At 35.7% G+C, this 27,821-nt stretch overlaps 1 protein-coding gene across 8 annotated transcripts in view; it reads right to left on the reverse strand.

The window, feature by feature from the left end:
• Positions 1-27,821, reverse strand: part of ncor1 (nuclear receptor corepressor 1) — a 201,191-nt gene that overhangs the window by 83,980 nt on the left and 89,390 nt on the right. For 5 of the 8 annotated variants that reach the window (XM_039757063.1, XM_039757058.1, XM_039757060.1 and 2 more), the window contains 6 exons: positions 24,400-24,599; positions 16,981-17,097; positions 7,806-7,868; positions 6,100-6,236; positions 1,943-2,069; positions 1,319-1,853 (listed from right to left, as the gene is read on the reverse strand). In XM_039757063.1, coding sequence (XP_039612997.1) covers positions 1,319-1,853; positions 1,943-2,069; positions 6,100-6,236; positions 7,806-7,868; positions 16,981-17,097; positions 24,400-24,599 — 1,179 coding nt within the window. The remainder of the gene's footprint in view (positions 1-1,318; positions 1,854-1,942; positions 2,070-6,099; positions 6,237-7,805; positions 7,869-16,980; positions 17,098-24,399; positions 24,600-27,821) is intronic. The other 3 variants (XM_039757064.1, XM_039757062.1, XM_039757061.1) reach the window with 1 other exon arrangement.

Raw genomic sequence — 27,821 nt, forward strand, 5'->3', positions numbered from 1 at the left:
ATGACAATTACACTTGCACAATACATAGATACCTCAATTCACTGGGGCAGATAAGCGAGTGTGCCAAGTTTGTCTGAGAATTTAATTAATGTACTCTCATTTGACTGGGAAAAATTAGCATGTAATCAAAATGTGGAATGTGAATAGCTGTCATAGACATCTAACCATTACTATACAGTAGTGCAGTAGTTAGAGCAGCTGCTTCACAGATCCATTCCCCTGCGTCTGAATGAATGCATTTCTAAACTTGTCAATATCACTTGTGTACAGTGTAACTGTATATGTAACATCAAGCTATTAAGTAGTGTGTTCTGTTCACAGGAAATGTACTGGTGCAGTCATTATTTTGGATAGGGAGAAGGCAGGACTACTGACTTCAACATTAAAGGAGGGTAATAAACTGAGAAAAGGGAATAAGGCACTTCTGTAAAAACTGCTATCCCTGCAACCCTTAAAAAGACAAGTTTTAAAAGATTAAGACAAACTTTCACTTGCTCAGTGTTAGTATATTTCCTTCAAGAACAATGTATTTCATCAGAACTTGCCAACTAATTACTTAAATTGATGATGTATTTTAATGACTACACTCAACTGACTGAAACTTAAGAAAACACTCATTAAGATCTTGTATTGCTAAATTTTGGATGTACGAGAGTCCAACTGAGAAACATTTAAAACATCAGATATTGTTGAGATGGAGATGATGCACTTGCTTGTGACTAAGATATGAGATAACAGAGATTAGTTTGGAAATATTAACGCTTTTGGCATAAGCATTATATATTTAACTATAACTATAAAAGACATGCTGGGAAAAGTAAGTCACAATAATGAAAATGCAAACTTTCATATAGTTTCAATAACAAAAAATGCTTCTTTAATTTTGTTCTTTATGTATGGTATGTTTACTACAAAGCAGGAAAATCTATTTTGAAATTCTGATTGTTTGATAGCTTATCTTGAATCAAAGAAATCAATAATGAAATACTTAATGTTATTCTGTACACTGTTTTACTGCAGCTTATTATAATAGGATTACTGGTGCTACTCATCACGGATGTGACTGGGAGGTTGAATTAAAATAGTGTTTTATATTTAGCTTAATGTTTAAATTGCAATTATGCCACATTTAGACCGAAAAAATATAATGAGCAACAGAATAATAATATAGGTTTATAATTTCATTTTTTGCATTTTGCAATGCATGCTTTACTTAAGGACATTCAAAATTCAAGGATAACAAATTATCTATCAAGGAATATGGATAAAAAATAATTTGTTGTCGCTCATAGGAATACAATTTTTTGCTCTCTCTTACCTGGAAGTATCTTGCTCTCCATCAATATCCTCATCGGCACTGCAGGTTGCGCTGGAATCATTATCGGAATGTGACTCTTGTTTCTGTTCCTGTTGTGGAAGACCAAGCTCCATTTCCTCCTGCTCCCCCTTTTCATTTTCCTTCTCAGTGCCTTTGTCTTTGGTATCAGCTTCAATTTTAATTTGGACATCAGCAACTGATTTTATTTCAATATCAACAGGTTCCACTTTGGTCTGCACATGCTGCTCATATGCAATTCGACTTCTTTCATCCTGGTTTGTGGATTCAACCTCCTCTGGACTCTTTTCCTCTTTAACATGCATTTCTGAAAACTGGTTCTCATGAGGCCTTGCACATGCAGAACCAGACACGGGGGACATTTCAGGCAAGATTTTTGTTTGGTTTGCAAGATCAGCTGATGATTCACTGCTATCACGACAGGTTTTGGCACATTCTGACATTTCTTCACTAGCCTTGTTAGTGTCCATTTGAGATGGAGATGATGCACTTTCTGTATCAGAACTGTTCTCTGCACCTAAAGAACAATGTAACAATTCAAATGTAAAGTGTAGCAAAGATGCTCAAAAGTTGTCAAATTCGATAATCACTCAGAAGCTGGAGTACCTTCACTGTCCTCTGGGTTTTCTTCTTCATTGGAGCCTTCATTTTCTTCATCCTCCGGAGCAGACACAGTAGATGCAACACTTTCACACTGGGACACATCACGATCTTCCCTGGATCTCCTTGAACCCTGTAAATAAATTCACAATGTTCTTATCAAAAGCCATTTAAGCTTATGATATTTTTGACCTTAAAAACTATGTACGTGCTTTTTCCAGTGAAATAATTATGGCCAGGAGACTAATTTGAAGCTACTCTGAAACAATGAAAACTAAACAGGTCGCAGAGTTACCATTACAGTATACAGTCAACCCTCGTTTATCGCGGTTAATCCATTCCAGACTCTGCCGCGATAAATGAATTTCCGCGAAGTAGGATTCTTTATTTATAAATCGAATATTTTCGCAGTTAGAGCATAGAAAACCTGTTTACGACCTTCTAAATACAGTAATCCCTCCTCGATCGCGGGGGTTGCGTTCCAGACCCCCCCGCGATAGGTGAAAATCCGCAAAGTAGAAACCATATGTTTGTATGGTTATTTTTATATATTTTAAGCCCTTATAGACTCTCCCACCCTGTTAACATTATTAGAGCCCTCTAGACATGAAATAACACCCTTTAGTCAAACGTTTAAACTGTGCTTCATTACAAGACAGAGATGGCAGTTCTTTCTCACAATTAAAAGAATGCAAACATATCTTATCTTCAAAGGAGCACCGTGAAGAGCAGATAATGTCAGAGAGCGCCGCTAAGAAAAGCAAACAATCAAAAAATCAATACGTGCTTTTAAGTATACAGAAGCACCGCAATAAAGCGGCATTTTGTAGAGGAGCGTCCTATCTTCTAGGCAAACAGCCACTGTGTAAACAGCCCCCTCTGCTCACACCCCCTCCGTCAGGCAAAGAGAGTGAGAGAGACAGAGAGAAGCAAACAAAACAAGCGCCGCGGGAAGCATATCTTATAGCATTGAGGAGTTTTAGTTAATATGTAATACATGCTCTGATTGGGTAGCTTCTAAGCCATCCGCCAATAGCGTCCCTTGTATAAAATCAACGGGGCAATCAAACTGAGGAAGCATGTAACCTAAATTAAAAGACCCATTGTCCGCAGAAAGCGAACCAGCAAAAATCCGTGATATATATTTAGATGTGCTTACATTTAAAATCCGCGATAGAGTGAAGCCGCGAAAGTCAAAGCGCGATATAGCGAGGGATTACTGTATTACACTTAATTATATATAAAAAAAAAACAATAATAATAAAAAAAATGAATATAAATATCAGGAAGATCGAGCTTTATTTCTGGTAGTTGCCATGACCCACTTCCAATCTGACCAGCAGCTGACATAAATAGTTGGATTCTGACATCTGTTAACCAGTTGAAAGGTAATTTAATTACAACTTTAAAAATACAGAAAAGCCATACTAAATGGTTCAGTTAGGATTACCAAAATCATTAAACATTCCGATTTCCTTGGCACCATAAAACAACAGTTGTATAGCGTTACAACAGAATAGCAATTTGTTTCAAATTTGGAACATTTAAATATAATTTTTGAATTTACCTAGGAACAAACATGTTTATCTATGCAATGAATTATTTAGTTATCGCTTAATAAAAGACCAAATTTTATCTTAATGCTTTTAAAAACAAAATCCAACATTGTTGAGTGTTTTTACCCTTTCAATATATTATGGATTAAACAAAAAAAGAATAGAAGTAATATATAATTTCACAACACTATTCTAAAACATTCAGTATGCAAATACAATCTTTGACATTTAAAAGCAAGTAGTTCTAAAATAAACCTCTTCAATGCTTCCTGCAAAAAAATTTAAATGATAAAAAAAGAAAAGAAAGATAGGATGGGCTTGTGCTGGCTTCAATAGTGCATCTTTACTAATATTTCTGAACCCACTTAATTAAAATCAATGCCACAGTAAGGCAGAAGCCTGTTCTGAAAGAATTATGCACAAGGAAACCTAACAGTTATGATCTTCACATTCTTTGAAAATTGTCTGCATTTAAAACAATTAAAACTTTCAATACATGTAAACACTACCATAAAACAATCTGAATTTTAGCACTTTCATATACCTTTGAAAGTTAGCATTTTGGAAGAATATAGATAAATTAACATTTAAAGAACAAATGGAAAAAGTAGCTTGATGTATTAATGCAAACACTGATGTTATAGTAAACTCAAAAAGGTTCATACCAAAACAGGATAAATACATCTTTATACTCTGTGTACCAAGATATTAATCAACTAACATACAGTGGTGCTTGGAAGTTTGTGAACCCTTTAGAATTTTCTATATTTCTGCATAAATATGACCCAAAACATCATCAGGTTTTCACTCAAGTCCTAAAAGTAGATCAAGAGAAACCAGTTAAACAAATGAGACAAAAATGTTATACTTGGTCATTTATTTATTGAGGAAAATGATCGAATATTACATATTTATGAGTGGCAAAAGTATGTGAACCTCTAGTATTAGCAGTTAGTTTGAAGGTGAAATTCGAGTCAGGTGTTTTCAATTAACGGGATGATAATCAGGTGTGAGTGGGCACCCTGTGTTATTTAAAGAACAGGGATCTATCAAAGTCTGCTCTTCATAACACACGTTTGTGGAAGTGTATCATGGCGCGAACAAAGGAGATTTCTGAGGACCTCAGAAAGAGAGTTGTTGATGGTCATCAGGCTGGAAAAGGTTACAAAACCATCTCTAAAGAGAATCCACAGTCAGACAGATTGTGTACAAATGGAGGAAATTCAAGACCATTGTTACCCTCCCAAGGAGTGGTCGACCAACAGAGACTACTCCAAGAGCAAGGTGTGTAATAGTCTGCGAGGTCACAAAGGACCCCAGAGTAACTTCTAAGCAACTGAAGGCCTCTCTCACATTGGCTAATGTTCATGTTCATGATACCACTATCAGGAGAACACTGAACAACAATGGTGGGCATGGCAGGGTTGCAAGGAGAAGGCCACTGCTCTCCAAAAAAAAACAAAATTGCTGCTCGTTTGCAGTTTGCTAAAGATCACGTGGACAAACCAGCAGGCTATTGGAAGAATGTTTTGTGCACAAAATAGAACTTTTTGGTTTAAATGAAAAGTGTTATGTTTGAAGAAAGGAAAACACTGCATTCCAACATAAGAACCTTATCCCATCTGTGAAACATGGTGGTGGTAGTATCATGGTTTTAGCCTGTTTTGCTGCATCTGGGCCAGGATGGCTTGCCTTCATTAATGTTAACAATGAATTCTGAATTATATCAGAGAATTCTAAAGGAAAATGTCAGGACATCTGTCCAGGAACTGAATCTGCAGCAAGACAACGATCCTAAGCACACAAGTCGTTCTACTAAAGAATGGTTAAAGAAGAATAAAGTTAATTTTTTGGAATGGCCAAGTCAAAGTCCCGACCTTAATCCAATCGAAATGTTGTGGAAGGACCTGAAGCGAGCAGTTAATGTGAGGAAACCCACCAACATCCCAGAGTAGAAGCTGTTCTGTATGGAGGAATGGGCTAAAATTCCTCCAAGCCGGTGTGCAGGAATGATCAAAAAAGTTACCGGAAACGCTTAGTTGCAGTTATTGCTGCAAAAGGGGGGCCACACCAGATACTGAAAGCAAAGGTTCACATACTTTTGCCACTCACAAATATGTAATAATAAATAAATGACCAAGTATAATATTTTTGTCTCATTTGTTTAACTGGTTTCTCTTTATCTACTTTTCAGACTTGAGTGAAAATCTGATGATGCTTTAGGTCATATTTATGCAGAAATATAGAAAATTCTAAAGGGTTCACAAGCTTTCAAACACCACTGTAATACTTATAAAATGTGAAACAGCTAAATTTAACAGACAGAAGCAATCAGAACAGCACTGTAACTTTATATAAAAATGAATCATAAACAGATCCTTATAATACTCATTAACACAACTGCTAAGTCTATGAATAGATGGCTAATTTTAGCCCATTTATTTAAAAACACATTAAATGAAGACTAAGATGAATGTATATCTTGAGATTTCAGAATCTGAATTTGTTTTGCTAAACAGGCACATTTATTAAGAGATGCAAAAGTAGAAATACGAAACAGTTTAACATAAAGGCAAACAACCAATAAAGTGTATAATATTTAATTACTTGTTTGTGCTGCTGAAGGAGATAATCCAAGTTGTGTCGTCTCTTATAGTTAAAATAAAAATTCTTGCACTGGGCCTCGCTCTTTGTGCCCACCATCTTGGCAATTGCTGCCCAATTCCGCCCATGTTCAACTAATCCTGTGAACAAAAAGTGAGAAATGAATTATTAAAATTAGTTTTAATGTTAGGTGTCAGTTAGGCCATTATCTTGCTATTGGAATTCTCTAATTGCGCCTGCAAAATCTGCTTATTAAATCATGAACAAATAGTTTGTTTTAGTGTTAAGTCTACACATATCAAAAGTGTTCAGGTATACACCATAGCTACACAGATTTCAGAAAAGAATTATATAAATATTGTGGAGCTACCTAAAAATACAAACAACAAATGAGTTTTATTTTCCAATTAAATCTGCATGATATTCATAAAGCGAGGCCAATAATTAAACACACCATGTTTAAAAAGGTAAAAGAAAAAAAAAATCTGGAAGATTACAAAATCCTGAAAAAACTGAAGCTAGCAAAGAGAGAGCTATCTGTGCAGATCATACATTAAAATGCTGTATTACAGACAACTATCTTGCCTTAATACGTGTCCTTAGAGAAATCAATCAATAAATAAATATTTAATTAAAATGTAACACAGAGACAGATGACATTGTAGAATTAAGATTACATCTCTATTGTGAAAAATTATTTTCAGAATAATATTGCTATGATGTATAAATACAATACCTGGAAAAAGTTTGTTATAATCATTAAAAGATTGAATTTCTAGGTTACAAATGATACAGAAAGTGCTCCAAATTGTGTTTTATATTAAAGGCACAGTTTAAAAAGAAAACCACCACAAATAGATGTTTTCTGAAAATAATAAAACTATCATTTAAAGCGCCATTTAATTTAACTTTACTACATTGAAACAAAAAAATTAAGATAACATTTGATTGGTGGAATAAGGATTTTAAGAAAGAAAAAAAATGATAAACAAAGTCCTGATTACAATTCTGGAATTGTCTGGCCTCTTCTGTCTAATAGTTACAGTAAACCTTGAATTCATCATATAAACACAGTCTATTGTATTACAGTATGTATGCCACAATCTCTAAAACACTGTCATTAATTTTAGATACGTGGCATTACCCTTTGTAGCTCACAACTACTTGAACATAGTTCTCTCTATAGAGGTTTAATGTAGTCAATTAAAATACCTTAAGACCAGAATATTCTGGTGATGAATAAGCCACTACAGTAGTCAAACAGGTGAACCACTGAAAAACTAACCTACTAATCACTCTTTCTAAGAAGAATCATCTATTGTTCTCAAGTCATTGAGTATTCTACGCCATTTTCAACTGTTGATGAGTAAGAAAAAGGAATGTAGAACACAAGGCATTTAGAATGCTTAAATGCAAAAGTTTGTGCTTTTATCGTTAATGCATTGAGGTGAATAATACTAGGCCATGAGCAATCATCTTTCCTCTACTTCTATTTCTTTGCAGCATTAAAAAAGTATTTAGCTTACAAAATTTAAAAAAATAAAAAAGCTCCAGGCTCACTACCATGCTTCACTAACTACTTTATTAAAAGTAAAAGAAAAGAGTTCTCTCTCTTGTGTTTAACAATCCATAAATGAATTGTGTTTAACACATTAATCAAGAGTAGTGTTAGGGAGAAAAAAAGAAAAAGGAAAACCTGCACACCCTACCTTTCTTAGCTATTTCCATTTCTTCTTCAGTCCAACGGGAGGTCTCCACAGGCTCAGCAGAAGCTGAAATAGCAGAAGCAAACCCTCTAAAATTTTTTAGAATATTTATACTTAGCATTAAATTCATCAGATTAAATATAGGATCACATATGATCTCAAAAATTATTGAAGCCTTCCCAAAAAAAAAGCAGCAAAGTGTAATTATTGGATCATTTTCTATAGATATCCCATTTCTAAAAAACCACCATACGTCTTCCACAATTATTAGTCTAGTATCAGATCTTGCATTTTATTTAAACCCTGTATTCACACAAGAAACATGAACAAATCTCCATGTTCACTGATGCGTCAGTGTGAATTATTTAATGTATATATTTTAAAAAAAAACAAACACTGTGCATTCCAGTGCTTTACTGACTGTCTTTAGCAACACTATTTGATTCAGGTCATTGCCATCCTTACTTTGATTTTGGAATTTGAACATAAGCCCTTTATTATTCTAATACTATACCTTCTTTGTTAAATTACTACTTTGCTCAATAATTTGATTTCAATGGAGGAGGTCTATACCACTACCGAAGAAGGGATGTGTTGCCCTAAATTGGTAAAAAATAAAGTCTATTATAATAAAAAACATCTTGGTTCAAGACGTGTTCTTCATGGAAAGACAATTTGACTTCCCGCAATACTAGACTTTACAACCTTTGGAAGCAAGACCTGTCACTTTTGCATGTCACGTCCTACTTGCAAACAATTTAAAACAAGATCACAGACATCTAACCTCTCAGTTGTTGGAATGCTTACACACTTCATGTGCTCCCAGCTCTTAAAAATGTTATACGTTCTAGATGGCACGTCAATGACTAAGCGTTGAACAGGAACTTTATGCAAATTCTGAAAATAAGGGAAGTAATAATCAGCCCGGACCAAGTTGAATTGAAAACCTCATAGGTCCAATCGGGGTCAGAAATAAAACATTTCATAGAGACGTTCAAAAATGTTGGCATGCAGGTTAGAGATTATGAAAGCAGTGTAACTCAAAAGGCTCAAAAAAGAGAGAGAGTAAATATTGCATTAGCACAAACAAAAGGAAATTATTACTTGGGGAAATAACAGAACAGCAAAAAGAGATCGAATATAAGGACATAAGTGATATGTCAGAAGTATATAGATATTGTAAGGCTTTAAAGTTTAAGTCGGAGACGTGTAGATCATCTAATTCATGTCATCATCAGTGAAAAGTAGTGTTGCCTCCCAATGAAGAGCCGTATCCGCGAGAATTAAAAGATTGGTGAAAGTGACATCCACAAACACTACAGGCAAAATATCCGAGTTTACAATAATCTTTTCACGTTTGCATCATACAATGCTCAAAACATAGATTTACACAATAATGGACCATATGCAATGAGAATCTGTGGTCTTGCAACAATTAAAGCTATGACAAGTTTAATTTAGAAGAAATCACAATTCAGTCAGGTGTATATTTATGATCATGGAGACGGGACGCAAGATAGAATCAAAACAGTATGTAACAATTCCCATGAAAATTATAGTGTCTTTAAATTGTATATCCAGATAACCAAACCTGGGGGTGGGCCAGCGAAGCAAGCAGGGGGTGGAGCCCCCTATTTATCTAAAGGGAATTAGCATTGCTGGTTCTGCACGGCAGCATTTGTTATATAAGCAAAAACAATCACATACTCATTTCTGTTCTACATACTGCAATATAACAGTTAAAATTATTGTATTTTTTGTTCAAAGCACACATTTTTTAAAGCTGGGTGTAGAAGAATTAGGTATTTGCTCATAAAGGGCGAGATGGTATTTATTTTCCATGAGTAAACAAACATCTGTTTTGGTCTTATTCACACAGATGTCATCTTATCACAGCGTTTGAAGTTATGAAGACCAAAAGATTGTCATAATCATTAGAAAAAACAGTCTTTGTTCATATATCAACTACACATTGATTCAAGTATATTTCTTTTAATAATATTTGGCCAATTTTAGCTGTTACCCTACAACATGCGAGCCCCAGAGTCTCTTGAATGTTTACATTTATAATTTGTAAGGTTTCATATTTGTGTTAGTGATGACCCTAGGCCAGAATAAAACAAACAGTGTCAGTGAATTAAAAGAAGGGATAAACCAAACAATAGTGCTTGAAAATCTTTCACTTTGACAAGCACATTATTATGTTAATTACTTTATTGATTCCAGAAAATGACATGCACACATAGAAACAAATTGAAAACCAATACACTATTGTAAGATCCAGACCGGAAATTGCATGGGCCATGCACATTACTAACAAATAATTTATTCGACAGCATTATAAATAAATGGTCAGGATTGCATGAAACAGAACATAAAATATTAAATCTTAACTTTTTAACTGCATACATATCTGAATCTTAACTGAATGACACATGGCTACAGACTGTTTACATTAAATTTAGTTCTGCTGTTATAAAAGCTAAACAAATGTGTGCTCTTAGTGAAAAATGATTAGCAAAACATTTTACTTGCTTTATTATTCACCTTTTTTCTTTCAACACTCAAATGCACTTTATACATTATAAGCTTTAACTTTTTGAAGGTGAGCTTTCAGGATTAAATTTATTATGGCTATGATAAAGTTAACTTTCATAGACAAATTCAAAATTTAAAATACTCTAAAATGATTATATCAGCAGCACTGGTTAGCTGAAACAGAAACAATGCATGTTTAGATTTAATAACCATCTGTGAAGCATTTCGATAAGTACAGTAGACGAAGAAATAACATGCTGAAACCTTTCCCAAAAAAATAGTACGTCCATACTGAAGTGTTACATTCTTTTAAACAAAGGTGAAATAAAAACAAGGTAACTGGAAACTTCATAACCAACATCCTGTGGTGGTGATGACTTGCTCTTTGTGCCATCAAGGGTTGTAGCAACTTGTTTTGTTTTCCAATTTTGATTTGCAGTACTATTGTTGTGATCATTCTTTTGATGTTTGTTGTTTCAATCTGAGAAATGGCAAAATCTATTATTTCTTTTTAAATCTCACTCATTTTAGAAGGCTTTATCAATGTACAGGCATCAGAACTGCTTATATATGCAACTGGTAGTTGCTGCTATGTTTGTTTGTTCCTCAGCTGAATTTGGATAAGTTAATTAGTTAAATTTTCAGTGGTGCATGTGGATATTAAGGGAAGTATTGACACAAATATGGACATTGGGAAGAACCTGTAGAGGTCCTCGATGACATGGCACTAGACCACTAACCCCCCCGTCATTCCTTGTCAACTCTCATTCTCTGAGGAGTAAAAGGGATTCATTTTTACTCAATTTAAGAGTATGCTTTAAAAAATGTGAGTTGTGCATTATGGTCTTTACTTTGACATCCCTATTCAATGCCTGACCTACACGATTCCTCCTTGATGTGTGTCAACAGAACTGAGCCCTCAGGGGGGAAAAAAGGAGGTAGGTGCATTTAAATCACAAATATATAGTGCACTCAGTACTTGGTGAGAGACTATTTGATCATCTGCGATGGAACTGTTATTTTAGAGCCCAATTAGGGAATCAGGAAATATACTATTCTGCATTGTTTTTGTTCATTTATGTTCAATCTTGTGCCAATACTACTAGTGCTGCGCTTGAGGTTACTCACTGCATTTATCATAAGCTTCGCAAAACCCGAATGCTCAAGTCTTTGTTTTAAAGGATTTTCAACACAATCCTCTTACCAGTTTCTATTAGGTATAGTAAGATACTTGATAAATGTTGTGGCAATGTTAAAGACATATATTAGGTCTCCATTGTCGAAAAGATCATAGTACTATTCATTTGCTACCCATATACAAAACATAATTGAAATGTCCAAACCACAAATAAAAACTCTAAAAGTATGGACAGTTGAGATTTTGAAAACAATGTAGATCTGCTTTCTTTACACTGACTAATCACTGCCATTTCGACTGCATCCAACTTTTATGCAAACAGTATTATTCCCCAAAAGGGTACTAGAGTATATCCTAATAACAATCCTTACATATTTCAGTAATTATGCAATTGAATAAACTAACAGAAAGGCTCTTCTGAAAAGAGACAGAAATTACGTGTAAATAAACACAAAAAGCTACAACAAAGGTTACGAGATACCATGAAGAGTCAGAGAAATGACAGAGCATCTATGTACAACGTTGGGGCACATTAAGATCGGCAAATAACATGTCATAAACTAGGAAAATCCTTATCTTATCTAAAAAGGCAAGGCAAGACACAACCTGTATTTATGTATGTGCAATGACAAACATTCTATGTCTACTTCTCCAACGTCCCATTACTTTCTGAAAGCCTCTAGCACTTTTTAGCATTAAAAACTGAAATAAAACTATGTAATAAATTGCAATATATAGCAGTTCTTATTCCCTGATGGTAATGACAAATATTTTTCTGGTACTCCCAAATAATTAAAGCATCCACTATATATCTACTTTGGCAGACTATTTTTTTGGGGTAGGGTAAGTGCATTGAATATAACCTATATGGTGAACTAATATTAAAACAATGAATTTCCTTGTCTGATTTAAAAATATAAATATATTTCTCTTTACAGGGCGGCACAGTGGTAGCGCTGCTGCCTCGCAGTTAGGAGACCCGGGTTCGCTTCCCCCTGCGTGGAGTTTGCATGTTCTCCCCGTGTCTGCGTGGGTTTCCTCTGGGCGCTCTGGTTTCCTCCCACAGTCCAAAGACATGCAGGTTAGGTGGATTGGCAATTCTAAATTGGCCCTAGTGTGTGATTGGTGCGTGTGTGTGTCCTGTGGTGGGTTGTCACCCTGCCCGGGATTAGTTCCTGCCTTGTGCCCTGTGTTGGCTGGGATTGGCTCCGGCAACCTCCGTGACCCTGTGTTCGGATTCAGCGGGTTGGAAAATGGATGGATGAATGGATTTCTCTTTACAAGACTTTACAGGGAAGAAACAGTTCTTTGTTAAATGTTTTTTTAAAAAGTCTCTGTAAAGCATAATGTAAACTGGGGGTATTTATATTAAATACACATAATTCATGTACATGGTATATAATAAAACTTATACTATCCTGTCCTGTACGGACAGTCCACTTTTTAAATTTTTTTTATAAGAGATTGTTAGCGATATATGGTGAAGACAAATTACTTTTGTTTATATTGAGAGTGTACATAATGTTCTTATGCAACCAAATTATTGAAGTATTTCCATCATTATTTTTTTTAAATAATTAGCTTATTTGTCACATATATATATATATAAACCGGATTTCAAAAAAGTTGGGACACTAAACAAATTGTGAATAAAAACTGAATGTAATGATGTGGAGATGGCAAATGTCAATATTTTATTTGTAATAGAACGTAGATGACAGATCAAACGTTTAATCCAAGTAAATGTATCATTTTAAAGGAAAAATATGTTGATTCAAAATTTCACGGTGTCAACAAATCCCAAAAAAGTTGGGACAAGTAGCAATAAGAGGCTGGAAAAAGTAAATTTGAGCATAACGAAGAGCTGGAAGACCAATAAACACTAATTAGGTCAACTGGCAACATGATTGGGTATAAAAAGAGCTTCTCAGAGTGGCAGTGTCTCTCAGAAGCCAAGATGGGTAGAGGATCACCAATTCCCACAATGTTGCGCAGAAAGATAGTGGAGCAATATCAGAAAGGTGTTACACAGCGAAAAATTGCAAAGACTTTGCATCTATCATCATCAACTGTGCATAACATCATCCGAAGATTCAGAGAATCTGGAACAATCTCTGTGCGTAAGGGTCAAGGCCGTAAAACCATACTGGATACCCGTGATCTCCGGGCCCTTAAACGACACTGCACCACAGACAGGAATGCTACTGTAAAGGAAATCATAGAATGGGCTCAGGAATACTTCCAGAAATCATTGTCAGTGAACACAATCCACCGTGCCATCCACTGTTGCCAGCTGAAACTCTACAGTGCAAAGAAGAAGCCATTTCTAAGCAAGATCCACAAGCTCAGGCGTTGTCACTGGGCCAGGGATCATTTAAAATGGAGTGTGGCAAAATGGAAGACTGTTCTGTGGTCAGACAAGTCACAATTCAAAGTTCTTTTTGGAAATCTGGGACGCCATGTCATCCGGACCAAAGAGGACAAGGACAACCCAAGTTGTTATCAACGCTCAGTTCAGAAGCCTGCATCTCTGATGGTATGGGGTTGCATTAGTGCGTGTGGCATGGGCAGCTTGCATGTCTGGAAAGGCACCATCAATGCAGAAAAATATATTCAGGTTCTAGAACAACATATGCTCCCATCCACACGTCATCTCTGCATCAATCACAACATCATGGCTGCGTAGGAGAAGGATCCGGGTACTGAAATGGCCAGTCTGCAGTCCAGATCTTTCACCTATAGAGAACATTTGGCGCATCATAAAGAGGAAGGTGCGACAAAGAAGGCCCAAGACGATTGAACAGTTAGAGGCCTGTATTAGACAAGAATGGGAGAGCATTCCTATTTCTAAACTTGAGAAACTGATCTCCTCGGTCCCCAGACATCTGTTGAGTGTTGTAAGAAGAAGGGGAGATGCCACACAGTGGTGAAAATGGCCTTGTCCCAACTTTTTTGGGATTTGTTGACACCATGAAATTCTGAATCAACATATTTTTCCCTTAAAATGATACATTTTCTTAGTTTAAACTTTTGTTCCGTGATTTATGTTCTATTCTGAATAAAATATTAGAAGTTGGCACCTCCACATCATTGCATTCAGTTTTTATTCGTACTTCAAGTTTCGTATAGGAACACTGTCTTTCAGAAAATCCTTAGAAGTTCATTTGTAGTTGCTGTGTTCCAAAAAACACTTACCTCATCCACAGTACATTGTTCAAGGGTCCTACATTTTTTCATGCACTTCTTCATTGCTGCAATCATTAGCAGCATCAAAACAATTCTCTAAGCACCAAAATGTTGATGGTGATACAACCCTCTTTCTACGTTTGTCCTTATGATTTTGACCTGTAATGCTGTTGGAAAAGTATGATTTTACATGTATGCTAAATACCACTTGTAATATTTGTGTTTTTTTTAGTGTGGTTTCTATTTTAGAATTATTTAGATAATGGCTCATTAAATTTATGACCAAGACTGTGTCTTAGAGCTCATAAACTGAAATTTTATAATAAAAATGTTCTGTAACTGAAATGGCAAGCAGGTACAAATTATCTCATTAGATCTTTAATATTCATGAGGCAGTTTTCCCAACGGTGTCAGATTTTGGAAGTGGCTAAAATTCTTTGGTGTACGCAAAACAGACTAGACAGGAATTCTGGGAAAATAAATATAAATTGTTAAGAGTCATTGTTTATTAATAATGTATATGTTTAAGCTTAGAAAAGTGACCAGTGTGTGTGCTTGCAAGAATATGTGAAATGGAGGCTTGGGACTTTTACAAGTTTCGTGTTTATCCAAAAGTAACTTAACCAACAATCAACCAGACCATGGGAACATTAATTGTGTCAAACTTTAACTGATACAATCTCTTATATAATGCAGTGTTTTTATCATGAAAATGGATGACCAAGAAGATGCTATAAATTCAAAGGATTTTAAAATACACTGTCAGAGAGACATCATAACTGTGAACAATAGGATGACAGAGAGAGAAACAGACAAAGAGTAGAGAACTAAGTCAGACTTTGCCACCTACAGACCACCCCTCCGCTCCTTAGCATCATGCCGCCTCGTTTAACAAAAACAAAGACTGAAACAATCAAAGCTATAGCCACCTGAAAAGAAGCTTGTTGTATGATCCTGATTTGAATCATTTACGCTGTATGATTTCATATCTAACATTTACACCTGGTTTCGTCTTCAAATAAACAAAATTAACTGAAATAGTTTTCAGTACTGATTTGCCCTTCCATTTACTGACATTTATCAATGACCGATGATAGTTAATGAAACAAACTGTACCCATTTAGGTTATGTACTGTCATGGGTAGTGATTAGCCCTTGGATTCTGTTAAGATTGTGCAGTCCTTTCAGAGGTAGCGTTCAGGATACAAAGCCAGAAAGGAGAAGCCTGTTGAGGTTTTTGCTGGGGTATTCTAAAGTGTAGCTCTTTCAGGGAAAGTAATCTGAAGATGGATCAACATTTAAACGAATCCCGGCAGGAACACCTCTTGAGGTAGCTAGCCTCAGCCAGTATTGACACAGTTTTGCTTTATATTTGAGCTTACCTGTGCAGAGTGAATGCTGAATAGGTAGCTTTTATTGGAAAGCTGGGAATCAAGGCTAAAAGTTCGGGTATTTCCAGTATTAATCTGTTCACCAATTTAAAAAAAACCTTAAGAGATTAAAGTGTTTTTTCTGGACACTTTTACACCGTAAAACAGACCATACTTGTTTCCAAATCCTGCTACACCCTCTGAAATCTCTAATTTCATTGGAAAACAGAAGAAACAACCATGTGAAATTTGTCCTCCTTGCAATTCCTAAGGAACGTTCAGCTTGTTCAGAGTAATCTTCAAAATAACAAGATTAAGATTCACTACTAGTTTTTTCCACATGGCATAAAATTTGGCATGTGGCATGTGTGTACAGCTATACCTTAACGAAATACTACGTGAGGATTAGATAAGCACAAAAATGTGCAAAAACTAATCTCACTTATATTCTACTACGCATGAAATTTTAAAGACAGGAGTACTGGGGATTTAGTGGAAATAAACAGGTTTGTCAATTGCTGTCCCTTTAAATAACTTGTGCACTCTTAGATAAGCACTTAATAGAAATATACACATGTGTAACAAGAATTTTAAAGTAAAAAAGGCTAATTATCAGAGTATTTTTAACTGCAATTAAGGCAGAATTAACTTTTTTATTTTAGTTAATAAACTAAAGCTAGGGAGTTAGATTTTTAGTTTGTCTGGAACATTTGAAAAAAATTATGCTCAAAGTTAATGTTGCTATTTCAAACCAGTTCACTTAAAACTACATAGAAACAAATGTTCATTATTTAGTCGAAAAAATTAACTTTAATACCTACTTATCTTGAGGTAATATCTGGTAAATAAAGATTATTAAATAGAATCTCTTCATAGGATATTATTTCTAATGAGCCTAGCCTGTGCTACTATCGTTCTCGGAGTTTTTGCTCAAATTCTGCTGTACCTCTGTGCGCCTGTGCTTCCATGGCTACTGTGGAACCCCTGACCTGATCCCGGCCACACTTCTGTAGTTGCTCAGTTTTGGGCGCTTGAAACGTGTTGCTTTTAATTTCTTGCAGCACTGAAAAATAACACAGCAAGAAGAGTGATATACAGTAGCAAGAAAAGAAAAGCATTCTGCTTCCATGGTCCAAAATCAAAGCAGATTAACAAACTGAAAGGCCAAATCAGTCATGTTTGGAATCTGCAATCAAAAGGATAAGGGAAAACAAAAAATCTACACATACACCTATGTCCTTAAGTAAAATAACTCGGAGGAAAATTACAATTTAAATTTGAAGAAATTTACATTAACTATATTTAAACACTGCATATTATAGTGTATTACTATAGAGTCAAAGTATCCCTCTTTGACTGTCACAGTTGAGGTTCACAGTGCCCATAAAAAGTACTTACCCTTTTGAAAGTTTTCACATTTAATTGTTATACAACATGGAATCACAGTGGATTTAATATGTTGCTTTGATCAACAGAAAAATACCAATATCAAAGTGAAAACAGATCTCGGCAAAGTAGTCTAAACCACTTATAAATCTCTAGCACAAAGGAACTGTGCAAGTATTTACCCCATTTAGTACGACACACCTAAATCATGTAAAAGCATACTTTTCCAACAGTATTACAGGTCAAAATCATTAGGACAAACTTAGAAAGAGGGTTGTATCACCTTCAACATTTTGGTGCTTAGAGAATTGTTTTGATGCTGCTAATGATTGCAGCAATGAAGAAGTGCATGAAATTCAATAACCTCCATCTAGAAGGCCCAGTTTGTGTCCTATTCTACATAATAAAGACAAAAGAACACTCCAATAGTGATGGGCGGAGTGAAGCCTCAGAAAGCATAGAAACATTTAAATCGTTTGTGTTGGAAATCGTATTGAAGCTTTTGACACCTCCTGGACATTTGCATTAATGTTACACAAACTCATGATCAAGTTCAATGACGTCTGTTAAAACTGTATTGCATTTAGTTTTTCACCACTACAGACTGGCAACGAACAGAAGGGTTTGTCAGCAGCTTCCAGTGTCTGATGTCTAAAAAATTGTATACATATAACTAACGCCGACAGGCACAATGTTCTATATGATAGCAAGAGTTAAACAAAATAAGACGCCTCACTCTGGAGCCACGGCTCTTTTAAACTATCATTATTATTGCTCCTGTTATTAGTATTTTTAATTATTAATCCTCATCTTTGCTTGAGATCACATTTAATAACCCGATGTTTGGGGATCCATGGCCCTAAAGTTGTACTTTTTTTTTTTTTTTTAAAAATATCCTTAAATGTTTTCTTTGTTCTGACTTAATTAAAACAGAGCAGACAGAAAATAAAGGTTTAACCCTGTACTTTGCCATAATATAGGTGAGCACATTTGAGAAAGAAAAGATTAAATCCTTTAATCAACAGATGTTATTATTCAATCTAGTATTGAGATTTCATTTATTAATACTTTACAATATTTTGTGGAGCACAAAAGTAACGAGTTTGCTACGAAGAAAAGATGCCACCACAGTTGAATGTGGCTCAACTGACTAAGTTGGTTGCTTTTCAAATTCTGCGAGTAGTTTAAACTTGAGTTTGATCTGAATTAAGGAGTCATCAAAATTAATTTAAAAAAATGACCAGGAGTGAAATCATTATAACCAATTTGAACTAAATAATTCTGAGAGATACTGTGTAACGATCGCATAGGAGATCTGTTCATCCCCACTTAGAATTGTCATCAAAATGCGATGACTAATTGCGGAAGGCAGCTCAAGTATTTACATTAATCCATGTTCTATTCATTGCCATTTGACGTCCATGAATCCTGTCACTGAATAGGGTGATTATAAACCCACTGTGGCAGATCAGGTTGAATTTGCTCTGTTGCACCAAACCTTTAAAAGGTGTGAATCTGGAGTACATTAGAGAGGCTGAAAGACATGCCGCAGATCAGTCATCGGCCCACATTGTCACACAGAAACACAGGACACTACAAGGTGAGCATTGCATGTATTAAGTGATCCACACACCGCAGTTGCAATCTACTGTAATGTATATGTAAAGTATAATGTGAATAAAAGCACAACTAATTACAACTGTCTTTCAAACAGAAACAGCGGCCACTGTAGACACCTTTGTGGTAAAAAGAGAACCCCTCAATTTTTACTGAGGTCGGAATTAAAGATCCTCTTGAATGTTGAGGCAACAAAAAGCAGCGGGATAAACACATCTGGGGCCTCATGCAGAACGCCATGCGTAGAATTCACACTAAAACATGGCATACGGACAAAAGCGGAAATGTTCATACGCACAAAAAAATCCAGATGCATAAATCTGTGCGTACGCCAAATTCCACGATCTTCCGCTACATAAATCCCGGTCAGCGTGAAAGGTAATGCATGTGTACGCGCCTGCAGCCACTCCCCAACTCCTCCCAGAATTACGCCACTTTGAATATGCAAATCAATATAAATAAACTCTTAAGCTCAGCGTTCTGTGAAAAGGCAAGGAAAAATGTACTACTTGTTGAGTTAAACAGTGAGTGGTATAAATAACAAAAGGAAGTTGATCAAGTGACAAAGAGTGTCAGAGAAATTTGAAAGCTCAAGTTCACAAAGTCGCACAGTGCCCGAAATAAAAAAGAAGTTGTCAGATATCGAAGATGTCGTGAAAAGACGAGTCCTAGCCCACCGTCTGAGTGTCATATGAAAGCTTGTTAGGATACAGAGATCAGAAAATGAAAATAGGGACACAGTGGGGAAAAAAGCTCCAAATGTCAACTTTAATCGTGTAGTTTATTTTGTCATTAAAGTAGAACATCATAAACTTCATCTTAAAATCATTTAACTTTACTAGTTTCTCAAATTCCACCGTAATTAAAGTAGCATGTTAAAAGCTTTGTTTTGTATGTGTTCTTCTATGTGTTCTGTGTGTGTGAATAACTAAGTGCTTCTTGAATGGGCTTTCTTTTCCTCTGACAGGACACAGAATCCATTATGTTCGTGATATTACAATTCTCTGAATAATTTAAATACTGAGATGTATACTTGATATCATTTCAGTATTCATATCATATCAATTAAAGCATGTATTAAACATGGGAACACTGTGGCGCAGTGATAGTGATGAACTGGTGTTCCATCCAGAGATTGTTCCTGCCTCATGCAAGATGCTTGCTGCGCCGTGTGTGACCTTCAATTAAATAATTTATTGCAGCAGTACTGTGTCTTTCAAACGTACTAACCTGTCCTTCCTTTTCTTTCTCCAAGTACCCAATTGCCACACAATCAGCTCAGTAATAGATGTGAAGCCATCTGCAAGCTTAGAACTCTGACTCTTCAAAACTTTTAAGGAACATTGAAATACCTTTGTACTACATGTTTAATTATTCTATCCATCTATCCTTCCAATGTCGCGCCAGCCCCAGCAAGAATACAGCGCGAGGCAGGAACAATCCATGAACGGGACGCCAGATCCTTGCTAGTGCTGCGACACTGTGTCCTCACATGTTTAATTATTAAAAATATATAAATGATGTTAACATTTTATCTGTGTAATGTAATAAACATATTTTGCTGCATTTCATCTTAAAAATTATATCGTCATCATATGTAAATACGTGCTTTATAAAGGTTGTGCAATATTATAACTATCGCAAGTTTACAGTGAGGTAATTGTACTTATAAGTACAAACAGTTCTACAAGGAGCACTTGATGGACTGATTGATTGGGTTTATAGATCTTGGGGTGAAACTGTTTCTGAACGGCGATAATATGATAATTGTCCTGTCTGTATTATTCCTAACCAATCTTCCAGTTTCAGAGGTGCAATCCCAGTCACCAACACATTTACTGTGTAGCCCAACCTTCCCAACTCCAAAAGGTCAAAGTAAGAGCACATTCCACCTGATTAATTTAATATTTAAAAATTTATACCATCAAACCCGCAATCAACAACCATAATAACAGTTGAAATCTTTGCTCAAATTATATGTTTTGTTATAGACAAGAAACAAGATGCACATTTACATTTGATATATTGTTACTAGGGATGTGTGCCCCTTGGCCGCCAATGTCGATCCAACCCCATTTTGATAGCTCGCTATCTGTCCATGGTGGAATTTTATGTTAAATGAAAAAAAGAACAACTGACTCGATGGGGTAACAATTCACAATGGACAGACGTGGGACCTGAACCCACACATGCCTTATTATGGGGCAGCAAAGCTACTGCTGCACCACTACTGTTTTTAGCAGAGTGGATGTATATAAATGTGTGTGTGTGTGTATATATATATATATATATTATATTTTAAACTGTTAAATTGGTGGTACTGACATGCGAGTATCATTGTATTCTCATAATGAAGATGAAAAAAAATTATATATAGATGTATACTATATGATGTATGGTTCTGAAGAAAAATGAGTGTTGCATGAAAATGTTGCACAAGGCAAAGAAGGGATATTTATGAGAAGTGAGTATTATAGTGAGAGAGGTGTTGTCACACATTTTACTAAAGCTCTTTGCAGAATTATGCATTCATTTATTGAAGAATTACAAATTGGCATTTGTATGATGTATAATTTATAGTTTTGTTTCTTGTCACCAAGTATTATCGGGCACAATCATTTAAAATGTATTGATCATCCACAAACATTAATTTCGCCTGGCAATTCTGATGAATTACAGCATTCTAAACATTGTCACCTTCTATATACTCCCCCTCCTACACCGTTCCATATGTATCTTCCATTGATTGAAACAGTGCTTCGTCCTTGAGGCTCTGCAACAGGCTTGCCATTTCTGTCTTCACTTCATCCATTGAACAAAAATATGTTCCCTTCAAGTCACTTTTGATTTGCGGGAACAAGTAAAAATCACAGGGAGCTAAATCAGGCGAATGGGAGGATGATCGAGGACAGAAATGTTTTTGTTAGTTAAAAACTGCTTTACGGAAAAAGCACCGTCGTGTCTTGTTTCACTATTTGATTTTTTCACCCAACTTTGTCGCGGCAACTCATGTAGTGATTGTTGTGCAAATACTGACTGGGCTATTCACAGGATATACCTAGCTGGTCGGCAGTTTGAGAGGGCGTGTAGGAGGGGATATAGTTCTATGATTCACGTCCAGCCAACCTCCAGATGGTTCTCCAGGAAAGCCACATACATCTATGAATTTAATTTTTCGTCTTCATTAGGAGAATACAACAACATACTGTAAAAGATAATAAGCTTCATATTTGAGTGTTTGGAAACCCTAGTGTCGTACTGAATTTGTATTGTAGAAAAACAAACTACTGTCTAGCATGCTTAAATGGGTCTTACTGTTTCTGATCGCTATACGGCACTTCCATCTTTGGACAATTTGCTATAAACAGTTTCAGCCGATCAGCGCCTTCCAAACATGCAACAGGACAGCATGAACCTTCACTTTTATCACTGCGGCCTCTTCATTTCATTTACTTATATTTAGTTTGTTAGATTACTGTTAAGTGCAGTTTGAGCTACCGTTTAGTACAACAGGTGGCTTACTTGGTTCTTAAATCAATACTGAAATGCACACAGAAGCCTCCTAAATCATTTATTGAAACGTCCACGTTTACAGTATCCATTTTAGGAAGCAGTAGTTTTTACTTATTTCCCTTATTATGAATTATAAATTTCTCAGTGTCACATATTATTCGTTACTACTCACGAGTCCCGCTTCATTGAGATTCTGTTTAATATTCTGTATATGCAAACATTTTTAAACAGAGATTTTATTGGTGTGACTATAGTAGACTTGTCATTAACTTAAAATGACTTTATTTATATGATATTGACAATTAATCATAATCATTAGTCAAAAATGAGGGAGGCTATGAGTTTGCATGGACTGAGCGGTTTCTTTTTATTCGCGATATCGTGTCAGTAGAGAGTGCGTGACGTCAACAATGCATTCTGTCCTAAATGACAGCGCACAAGCTTTTTGACATTTCCTAAAGGCCAATATGTTTGTTTGTTAATATATTTTAAGTGTACTTTAATCAGAATTATTATAAACATATTACCCATATTAATTTCCCATGTAGATATGCAACGTTTGGTGTGAGTAAATAAAAAAGTAACAACACTTATAATAGTTAAGTTGCATTGTTTATAATTAACAAAAGGCATCATTTATCTGAAATGTTCTACTTTGTATTTTTATGTTTGGCAATGGAATGCTTCAGTATACAGTTGATTTATTCCACTTCTGAAGGTGTACATTATCAGTATTCTCCATTGCATTTGCCTCCAATGTAATGCATGCCAGTGTAACTGAAGGGCGGAAGACAAGCTCATGTAATGGGAGACATGGCACCCCCTCACCCTGATGCCCAGGCTGTTCTCATAAATATTTCCATTTTGTGCTTTTTCTCATTCCTGCCAGTTTACTATTATCATTATTGAACACATATGTAAAGGAAATGTGTATGAAAGGAAGGACGGTAAAGCCTTCAATGAAAGTGCTGATGCTTTGGATAACAGGCTTGTAAGGGTAGTGGGTAAAATGAATGCAGCAAAATACAAATGAATCCTGGAGGAAAACTTAAAGCATTCTGCAAGAAACCTGAACCTTGTGACAAAATTTGTTTTCCACCAAGGCCATAACAAAGCCAAAGCCAAACAGAAGTTGCTTAAAAACAATAATGTGAAATGTGTGGCAGGACTTCAAAAAGACAAAAACACTGCATTTCTGCAATGAAGGGGAATAATAGCAGTGTCCAGATATGTTAAAGTCTGTGCAGACAGAGTCAAGGCTGTTATAGCTGCTAGACTAAGTACTGAATTGGAGGTGATGTATACTAACACGATCAACTAGTTTTTGATTCAAATCTTAATTTAGAGTACTTCTGAGATCTGCTTAAACTTGATTTTTTCTGTTAACCAATGTCAAAAAAGCCCAACTTACTCCACTGTGATTCAAAGTTGTATAATAATTAATAAGAATAATATTTGAAAACCTCAAGTGTGTGAAAACTTTTTACAGGCACTGCAATCAGTCAAAACATTATGAAATTAAAGTTTATCATACCTGACTGTTTTAAAAATAAATAAAAAGCATGGCAGATCATAAGGGATTAAATATGGTAAAAAAATCCTTGGGATAATGTAAGGACATCTATAGTTATAAAGTCAGTTTATTAAAAAAAAAAAAATCTAACTCTGAGAAGAGTATCTTTAAAACTGCATTTTGAGGTTATTTCAACTCTATTAATAGCAGTAAATACCTACATGACAGGATTATTAGATCTTTTTATTTAATGATAAAGGTGTATGTTTAAGGTAAATTATACACAAAAACCTGTTGAGAAGCCCAGCAAAATTGTTTTCTCTATATGATGCTTACCTGGCTCTGGAGGAGGTGGTGGTGGTGGAGGAGGCTCTTCAGCAGCCACAGCTGCAGCCTCATTAGCCATTGAGCGGGTGATCCTTCCTTTGCGACGGCCTTGACTGTTAGCAGTTTTGCGACCCCGTGGAGTTGCCTGCTCTTTTCCTTCCTCCTCTTCGGCAGGAGCATCTGCCTTCTCTTTGTCTTTAGAGATGTCCCTATTTTGTGGTGTAATAAACAATTTACATATTTTCTCAACATCCATATAAGAAGAAGTTCAGCAATTTGTTTTACCACTTCTGTTTTCTGATAGCTGAATAAACTTTTCACTAGCTGCAATGTCTGATAAGAATATTAAAATGACAATGTAATTTCATGGAATTATTCACTAACTACACCCAAAGTGTTTTTTGTAGCAATGCCTATTACAGTAATAAAACAATACTGATGCAGTTCTTGGTATGACTCTAGACTGTAAAGTCAATGAACTATGAAACTGCATACCACTTTTTTAATTTCACATTGAGGATGAAATGCAAACACAATCCTGAAATATATCCATGTTTTAGCCAAGCCTGCCATTTTCTCTCTTAGAGGTGCACCCAAATTGAGTAACCTACTTGTGCTCATGTAAAAGAACTAATGATACCCTATTGAATAAAGAATAAATAAAATATTCATATCTGTAAAGTGTTTTGGTGTAAGGAATTTTTATGATGTGAACAGTAGGATACACAAGGGGTCATGGTTAGCGACAATGCTCACTTTAATTTACGTAAATGTACAAACGCAATTTTCAGTTACACTAAAACATGTTGATTAGCCAATACTCCCTACCTAGCCAAATCATTACAGAGGTAAATGGGAAAATTCACATATGGGCAGGTATGGGGCAAATTAAGTCAGATTTAAACAAATATAAACTTTTGCAAATGGAAAGTAAATCTTTATTCATTTTTCAGCCTACTTTAAGGAGACGTTTGTTATTTTTCAAGTGAAAGTTATTATTTTACAAAGGGGGCTCACAAAATTGTGTTCGCAATTCCAGGGTTTTCTATTAGTCTTACAAAATATCTTGCGTGCATTGGCGCTTTACAATTGAGGCAATGGATCATGGAGCAGCACCTGAAAATAAAGGCCTAAAACTTACCAAATATGTCCTCTTTGAGTTCTGATAAAACATTTTAAAAATTTTCTCCAATCAGTCCTAGCAACGCGCTTTCTTCCGACTCTTACATTTTTGTAGCTCTGATGTGTGCATCAATGTAATTGGTGTACCAGGAAATCATGCATTGATAGAAGTTGCCCTTTGCTTGGAATGCAAAGTGTGATTAAATGCGTTATTTTTTAACGCGTTATAGAGCACATGCATCGAAGCTTCTCAGCTGTGCTTGTGCTAAGAAAAGGAAACATTTTAAAAATAACGTAACATGATTGTCAATGTAACCTTTTGTAAGTAGTGCCTGGAGGATTCAGAGTGTGTATTTGATGGCAGCGTCACAAAGTTGCTTCCGCAAGACTGCGTTAGCTGCGGAGCTCAGAGCAGAGCGAAATGAGGTGAATGGGAGGGGAGATGATGACGTGACTCCCCCACCCGCCTTAACTGTCAATCCCCTCACAAACACAGTCTCTCGGAATTTGCATAAGCACAGCCAATCACCAGCAATTTTAACTTAGTTACAAAGTGATCAAAACTCTTGTTTATATCCTGCGTCCTCTTATTAAACTTGTATCCCGCATTAGCCGTGGGCATGACAAATGGCAGCGGCAGCCTGTCTATGAACTTAATTTAAACTTTAGGTTTACACCGTGCTTTGTTTCCGAAGTAGCTGCACTCATGAATATGCTTGTATATGTCATTCGCTCGCTTCTTATTGTTTCGCTGCCTTCTCAATTGTATAATGCATGTTTTCTTCAGCGCTTTTTGGAGCTCTTCCTTGTTTTCTATGTACTGCGTTGACAGTCAGTTCACGTGATTACGTGGGAGGCGTGATAATGTCACACGAAACTCCGCCCCCCACGGCCATCGAGCTCAACTCCATTACAGTATATGGAGAAAAATAGGTTCCAGTTATGACCATTACGCATACAATTTCGAAATTAAACCTGCCCAACTTTTGTAAGTAAGCTGTAAGGAATGAGTCTGCCAAATTTCAGCCTTCCACCTACACGGGAAGTTGGAGAATTAGTGATGAGTGAGTGAGTCAGTGCTTTGCCTTTTATTAGTATAGATTGGTTGAATCTCAAAACACGTTTTTTTTTTTTTTTGGTCCCAAAAATTTTAATTGTTAATGTTGATTCACAATATTAAATAGTCACATTTCTATCTGCATATTTTGAAAGTGTATGGAAAGAAGAATATGCAAATAACCTCCCCTACCCTTAAACTCCCCAGGCAAAGGTAAAAACTAGATTATTCCATAAAAACAGCATTAAAACCAGAATTTAACTACTGGATTATAGTGTGCAGATCATCTAGTAATCTTGATTATTAATCCAGAAATCCATAGTTTCCCTCAAACCACTTAAACTAAATTCCCGTTCATATATTGGTATTTGCAAACTATCCCTCAACTAGCAGTACATGCACATTCCAATTCATCAACGGAGTCACTGATAAAACTCACAAACTATCTTGGAATTAGTCAAGCACTGCAGTTCACTGCAGACAGGTGCGCTGACTATGTAGCAGCAAGAATGGAGCAACTGTATTAGACGTGCGCTCCAAGGAAAAATCGATTCAAATTAAAAATCATGCTATGGAATCAGATTACTTTTGAAAAATGAGTAACCTAATTCAATACTGGTTGTATTGAAATAAAAATCCTTGAGTTGCTTTAAAACACAAATACATTACTTTTTATTACGGAAGCTTATTCCCACTCATTCAAAATTTTTTTTTTTTGCTTTTCGTGATTCACACACATGCTCTGGCCCCCTGGTGATAGCCGAGAAAGAGGATAAGCACATGTATAGCATGAAAACCAAGGGAAAGAATTGAGGTAAATTTAATATGTCTAGTTTAAGTCACTGGGAGCCAGTAACTTTTCACAGAAGTACTGGTTATTAGGCAGCGAGAAGTCAAGCAAAAGTACACTTTTATTGGCTAACTAAAAAGATTACAATATGCAAGCTTTCAAGGCAACTCAGTCCCCTTCTTCAGGCAAGATGTAAAGCATAAAGCAAACATCGTGAACAGTATGCAGGTCCTTTGCAGAACTCAGTAGCACACCCAGGCACAAAAGGGTAAATTGTAAGCTATCCAGTAACAGAAACTTATGAAGTGTAAGTTTAGTTTTAAACCAGTTTTTTGCTATAGATATTTTCAAATAGTGTGCTTGGGAGTTGGAGTAGCCAGTGCTCATACTGTGAATTATGGGTGCCTGGGGTAGGGAAGGAAAAAGTGCAAATGAAGGAATTAATGTATTTAAAAAATATAA

Source organism: Polypterus senegalus, chromosome 6, assembly GCF_016835505.1.
Source record: "Polypterus senegalus isolate Bchr_013 chromosome 6, ASM1683550v1, whole genome shotgun sequence".
NCBI classification, from domain to species: domain Eukaryota; kingdom Metazoa; phylum Chordata; class Cladistia; order Polypteriformes; family Polypteridae; genus Polypterus; species Polypterus senegalus.